The sequence below is a fragment of the Aphis gossypii genome, chromosome 1, assembly GCF_020184175.1.
Source record: "Aphis gossypii isolate Hap1 chromosome 1, ASM2018417v2, whole genome shotgun sequence".
Lineage (NCBI taxonomy): Eukaryota > Metazoa > Arthropoda > Insecta > Hemiptera > Aphididae > Aphis > Aphis gossypii.
This window is the reverse complement of record NC_065530.1, coordinates 61,300,602-61,307,308: the sequence shown is the minus strand read 5'-3', so window position 1 is coordinate 61,307,308 and position 6,707 is coordinate 61,300,602. Positions and strand designations below refer to the sequence as shown.

The 6,707-nt window shown below is 24.5% G+C and overlaps 1 protein-coding gene across 1 annotated transcript; it reads left to right on the top strand.

Annotated features, from left to right (window-relative positions):
- Positions 1-210: 210 nt before the first annotated feature.
- Positions 211-4,974, top strand: LOC114126604 (beta-galactosidase-like). The gene is made up of 11 exons (XM_027990590.2): positions 211-413; positions 521-687; positions 1,404-1,554; positions 1,629-1,692; positions 2,770-2,864; positions 3,069-3,258; positions 3,407-3,756; positions 3,817-4,086; positions 4,154-4,294; positions 4,386-4,592; positions 4,704-4,974. The coding sequence occupies exons 1-11, from the start codon at positions 345-347 to the stop codon at positions 4,905-4,907; spliced, it is 1,908 nt and encodes a 635-aa protein (XP_027846391.2). The 5' UTR covers positions 211-344; the 3' UTR covers positions 4,908-4,974.
- The last annotated feature ends 1,733 nt before the right edge of the window (positions 4,975-6,707 follow it).

The following is a 6,707-nucleotide window of genomic DNA, read 5'->3' as shown; positions in this document are numbered from 1 at the left end:
TTAAATTTTAAATATTAAAATTGATGTATAAATATATGTAAAAATTTTGTTTTTTAATGATATCAAAGTTCAAACTGTATAAACAATATTATTAATTTTCTCTATTTTATTTTTTATATCAATATTAATTATTTGTTTAATAAAAAAAAAGTAAATTCACAGATAACAACTATTAAGTAATGTATGGTTGTATAATGCGACTACTAAGTTAGATTACTGGCCCAACTGTTGTTAGTTATATAGACTCGACAAACTCGTAACGTATTGAGCAGAAAATTAAGAGAAATAAATTGTATTTTTCAATGTTGTGATACAAATTAAAATAAGCTTTTATATTGTGAAACATGCATTTTATCGGCGTGTATTGTTTTTTGTCATTATTTATTTTTGTTTTATCTGAAACTAAAAATCTTGTAAGTAACAGAATTATAGATTCTTTAACATAGCCGAAATCGACAGTTTAAAATTAGATAACATAATTTGACAATTTAATTGGTTGTTACATTGGTTTAATTTTCAGACAAATAAAAGGACGTTTATTGTTGATTATGAAAAAAATGAATTCCTAAAAGACGGGGAAGTATTCAGATTTGTCTCTGGTGATTTACATTATTTTCGAATTCCTAAGCTTTATTGGAAAGATAGAATTCAAAAAATAAAAGCCGCTGGATTAAATGCTATAACAACGTGAGTATATAATATATTATGTAAGTAAAAAAATATCACCTTAATTTTCTAAATTTTGTGGTATGAAAATGTTGTCTATTTTGTGGTTTTTTTTTTTTTAGTTTTTATTTATCTAAATGTGCACGTACATTAATCACAAATTACAGTTTTTCAAAAGGGTTTTTGTATTAAAATTTCTGTAAAATATGCAGATTTTATCTAATAAAGACATTACATCTATTATAATTTACAAGTATCTTCAAGATTTAAGACATAATTTGCTATGATTATACCAAGTTATATCATTATATAATATAATATATAACATGTATGTACATAATATATACACAAAAAACTTTTTAAAATTATTTACTTAAAAATTAGGTATAATAATGGTCAATAACACAAGAAACATAATTATTAATACCTACAATTTACATATTAGTAAGATTAAATGTAAAAAACAATAAAGAGGAATCTAGGTTTCATATTATAAACAAGTTTTAGAGTATGTAATTATTTATTTTTTTATTTAATGTTAAATGTAATATGCGTAATGTGTAATGTGTATACTGTATAATATATGATATACATCATGGTTATTAACAATTGATTCAAATATTATTTACCAGTTCCCACATAAGATTATTAAATATAAAAAATGAAACAAAGAAAAATACACCAATTAGATGAACCATGTATGTTATATTTTTAACACAATTATATTATATATCCAGTTATGTAGAATGGAGTTTACACGAACCGTTCCCTGGTACATATAATTTCGAAGGGATGGCTGACTTGGAGTATTTCATAAAATTGATCCAAGATGAAGGAATGTACCTACTATTGAGGCCTGGACCATATATATGTGCTGAACGTGATTTTGTAAGTATAGCTGTTGATCTCATTCGATACTTAAATTAGACAAAATTAAGCTTTAATAAGTCTTTCATTTTCAGGGTGGATTTCCATATTGGTTATTGAACGTTACGCCTAAAGGGAGCTTAAGGACTAATGATTCAAGTATAATATAAAGAATGTAATGAATTAATTAAATATAATTAAATCGTTACCACTTATCTGGTTTTTGATGTAACATTCACTTACATAGTTGTATCAGATCAATATGTACTCAGTTGTTTTAATTCAAACAAAAATATACTAAATAATAATAATTATAACTTCAAATATACATAAATACGCGTAACTCTAATAAGAAATAAAAATAATTGCTAATATAAACTGTATTAAGATTATAATTTTAGACGTCCAAATTTAAGTTTGTGTTGAGTAAATACTTTCTCTAATTAAGTGTTGACAAAAAAAAAAAAATAATATAATGATTTATGACTATAGATTTTTGATATTTTTTAATTGAGAAATGAAAAATATATGAGAAGCTTGGTATTACATTTTTAAGAATTTCTAGTTTTAATCGATATTTATAAAGTAATAAAAAAAAAAAAAAAATGAAAATTCTATATACCTATTATAGCGTAAAACTAATCGAAATATTTAGAAAATTTTATTGTAAATATAAAATAACAATATAAACATTTGATTATCAATTAAGTTATCTATGGTCATTTGTTTTCGAGTTACATCAAAAAACAAAATCGACTTTATCGAAAATTGGATTTACACAAAAAAATTCCATTTTACTTTATTTTTTTATTTGTTTTTCCCAATTATAAAAATAAGTTCTGAGCATTTTTAAATTTGACTTCTCAAAAAAAAGTGCACACTAAATCCAATTCTAAGTACAAAACTATCATAATTTTTAAAAATTTAACCATTTTATCAAAAATTTATCGTATACTTATGCACAAAAATAAACATATGATAAAATCAACTCATTCATTGATCCGCTAAAACTATGATTACTTACTTTATTTTTAGAAATAAATTAAATTTGGGTTCTTAGTAGTTGTACCTATTATTATTATATTAAAATTTAAGACTCATTTAATTTTAATGAATTAATAGTAAAATTAATATATTTTTCTTATAATATGTTAAATTAGTTTTATATTCTATGTTATTTGTATTTAATGATATGATTTATATTGTCTTATATTATGTTTTAAATTTGTATTTAAGGTTATAAAAAATATGTTTCTCGATGGTTTAGTGTGCTTATGCCAAAAATGCAACCTTATTTGTATGGAAATGGTGGGAATATTATTATGGTCCAGGTGATTAAAAAACAATTTCATTAACTAACAGAATAAACTTATAGTTTAAAACAAGTGTCTATTTAAATATGCTGGTACTTTTAAAAAGTACCTCTTAAATGTATATTGTATACACATGCAATATTTAAAAACATTATATTATTTAACAATATCTTATTTAAATGTATGTTAATTTTTAATTTAAATTTGTATTTGAATTTAAAGGTGGAAAATGAGTATGGGAGTTATTATGCGTGTGATTCAAATTACAAACTGTGGTTACGTGATTTATTTAAAAGCTACGTAGAAAATAATGCTCTACTCTATACAATTGATATATGTGAGCAGAAAAATTTTGATTGTGGCCCAATTCCAGAAGTGTACGCGACTGTTGATTTCGGAATTTCATCAAACGGTAAGTATATTTTTACTTATGATAATATTATAGGTAATCGTTATAACCACACAGATTGTTTTATGAAACCAATACCCAGAGGTAAAATTAGGTTTTTATTATCACTTGTGCACTAATAGATTTACATCTGATTTAATGCATTTTTTAGCCTCCAAATGTTTTAACTTTATGAAAAAGTTGCAAAAAGGCGGACCACCAGTCAATTCTGAGTTTTATCCGGGTTGGTTGGCTCATTGGCAAGAACCACATCCTACAGTAAATTCTGACGATGTTGTGAGACAAATGGAATCAATGCTATCGTTGAACGCTTCGTTTAGTTTTTATATGTTTCACGGAGGTACAAATTTTGGATTTACATCTGGTGCCAATACCAACGACACTAACGAGAATATTGGATATGTACCTCAATTAACATCATATGACTATGATGCTCCGTTAACCGAAGCAGGTGATCTGACTGAAAAATATTTCAAGATTAAACAAACACTCGAAAATGCCGTGAGTTTTAATAGTTTTCATTGTCATACAAAAATTGAAGGTCTAAGTCGTTATTTTTAGAAATACTCTGGTACCAATGATACATCGCTGACTCCAATGCTTAAAGCCGCCTATGGTGTATACTATTTACAACCATTGGTTAGTATATTTGAAACGGTTACTCATCGAATCAAACCAGTAACCAGTGATACCCCATTAACGTTTGAAGTTATGGATATCAACACTGGTTTTGTAATGTACGAAACAACGCTGTTAAATAATAATTTCCAAAATCCAGTGAATTTCACTGTGAACTCTGTAAGAGATCGAGCAATCATATACCTGGATCAAGTAAAATCACATCCGTGCGCGCAATAAGTGTTGGTATATCACTTTAAAATAATATTATGATTTTCAGGTTCAAGTTGGCACTATGAATCGATTAAAAGCAAACACTACTATGTTTTTAAACATAAGTAATGATTCTTCTCAAAAACTGAGTATTTTGATTGAGAACCAAGGAAGGATCAACTATGGAGATTTTATCGAAGACAGAAAAGTTGATTGATAAATGACAACTAATTAATATTTAATTTCGAGCTGGATTATGTTAAAATAATATTTTACAAGACATTAATTATTCTGTCTAGGGAATTGTGGGTCATGTACTACTTGAAAATACAAAACTGGGTCCGTGGAAGATGATTGCGCATCCTCTAAATGAAACGTCTTGGCTTTCTTCAATCAAACCAGTGGAAAGTGTCCAAGCACCGGCATTTTATAGAACACAGTTCATTTTATCAGAAAATTATACGAATACCTTAGATACTTATCTGGATACTTCAGGTTGGACTAAGGTGTGTTTTCTAATTTTGTTTATTTTTGCGCGTTTTTTAATCCGTATTTGTTGAAGTGCACTCATGTAATATATAAGCTATTTTTAAAAAACATATTTTTTATTTTTACAGGGAGTAGCATTTTTAAATGATATAAATCTAGGTCGATATTGGCCACTGGCTGGACCTCAAATTACACTTTACGTGCCCGCTTCTTTTCTAAAGCCACCGCCCAATGTCAATACACTTATTATGTTTGAACTTGAAAGCGCACCTCAAGATTTGGCAATTAAGTTTGTAGATAAGCCAATTCTCAATGGTCCAATAAACACATAATAATATTATGCTATTTATTACTAATAAATATTAAATATAAAAATATAATATTTATTTAAAATATGAATTTAATATAATTTTTTTTTTTTACGAATAAAAATGTATGTAAAATTCTTTTAGAATAGTATTTTTATGAGTATATTATTATACGATATTATATTATGTACATAGGTATACAAAGTTATCAAAGGGAGGATATTAGAATTGTTGAATAAAATAAATTATATTTTAGTTATTTGAAATATCAAGATGTGTCAGTATAACTTATACTATGTGTTTTATGTAATATAAATAACCATAATATTATATTAAAACAACCATAATAAATGATAATAGGAAAAACATATAATATATATGATAAAATGTTGAATACATTTAATTACAACGCTGTTTTCATACACAATATTATGAGCAAAATAATAATTTATCTTATAAATCCACACTATTATAGTGAAATATAGGTAATTATGGGTGTCCAAACACCATACTCTATAACAGTTTGTATATCATTTTATGAACATAGAGACATATAACTATGTATATATATGATGTATATAATATATATTATGCTTCAATTTAATTCAATAACGATAATTATTTTTATGTGTTTAATATTTGTTTAAGCAATCTATAAAATGGTTATATAGTGGTGTAAAAAAATACGTATAACGTATATCTACTAATTAAAACTGTAGACATATAGGAATAGGATACATAATCATAGTCCATATTTTATTTTTTCATTATTATTGTGTCTGTGAAATGTTATAATGTATGTATTTACGTCATGTCGACAAGGCTTAAATCATTTCATAAAAAATAAAAAATAAATAATAATACACAGATATTTAAATATATTATATTATTCATTAATCATTAGCAATTTATAATGTTTTATATAAAAAGTATTAGCGTATCTATCGCAACTGTTGGAGATAATAAAAAAGGTCTATAGTAATAAATTACAAATAATTGTTCATATTATTCTATATATACCTATATATTGTTTTAATTAAACTGATAAAAATTTTTTTTAGGTAGTTATGAATATAATTTATATTTACTTTTATAAAAAAAAACTATTTTGATTACTTTTGAAAATTATCTATTAAATTAATAATAATTTGAAAATAGCACAGTGAAATGATAATGCATTGTTTTTAAAATATAAATCAGATGTTATTTTTTGTTATATAATTAAAACACTAAAACACACATAACCTTTTACACTACGCGTGACACGTATTGTGTTGTTTTTTTACAACGAATAATAATATAATATCCAGTTATTTGGTTTATTTTTAATATAAATATATATGTATACATTTTTTTTTTATCAAGATTTAAGAAACATACTATTATACAATACACAATTATATACCTAAATATTATTCATTCAAATTATAGTTGATCGTGTAAACTATAAAGTTCGTGAGTATTAATCTACCTTTAGGATTAGGCACACAAACTTAACAATAACAAGCTGGAACTAAATTTTAAAAAAGTTAAATAAAATATAAATTATTTTTGAAATATTCTTAATAGGTATTTAAATTCATCCGTACACGAGATTATTCTAAAATTTATTTTATTATTATCTTTTTGAGATTTACTACATTTTTTTTGGTAATTATAGTATTAGCTAAATTTACGTATTAATAATTTATTTGCATATATTAACTGTAGTTAATATATACATATTGACATAAGTAACTGCTATAGATAATATACTCGAGTGTTGCTTACTGTAATCCAATAATTATTATTACTATCGTCACTGCTTTAATCATTTCTACTAAA

Bases quoted from the DNA above. Each gene is read 5' to 3' on its own strand.
- LOC114126604 (XM_027990590.2), top strand. From the start codon at position 345: ATGCATTTTATCGGCGTGTATTGTTTTTTGTCATTATTTATTTTTGTT. The intron at 2,865-3,068 runs GTGATTAAAAAA...TTGAATTTAAAG, and splicing joins GGAATATTATTATGGTCCAG to GTGGAAAATGAGTATGGGAG. The intron at 3,757-3,816 runs GTGAGTTTTAAT...CGTTATTTTTAG, and splicing joins AACAAACACTCGAAAATGCC to AAATACTCTGGTACCAATGA.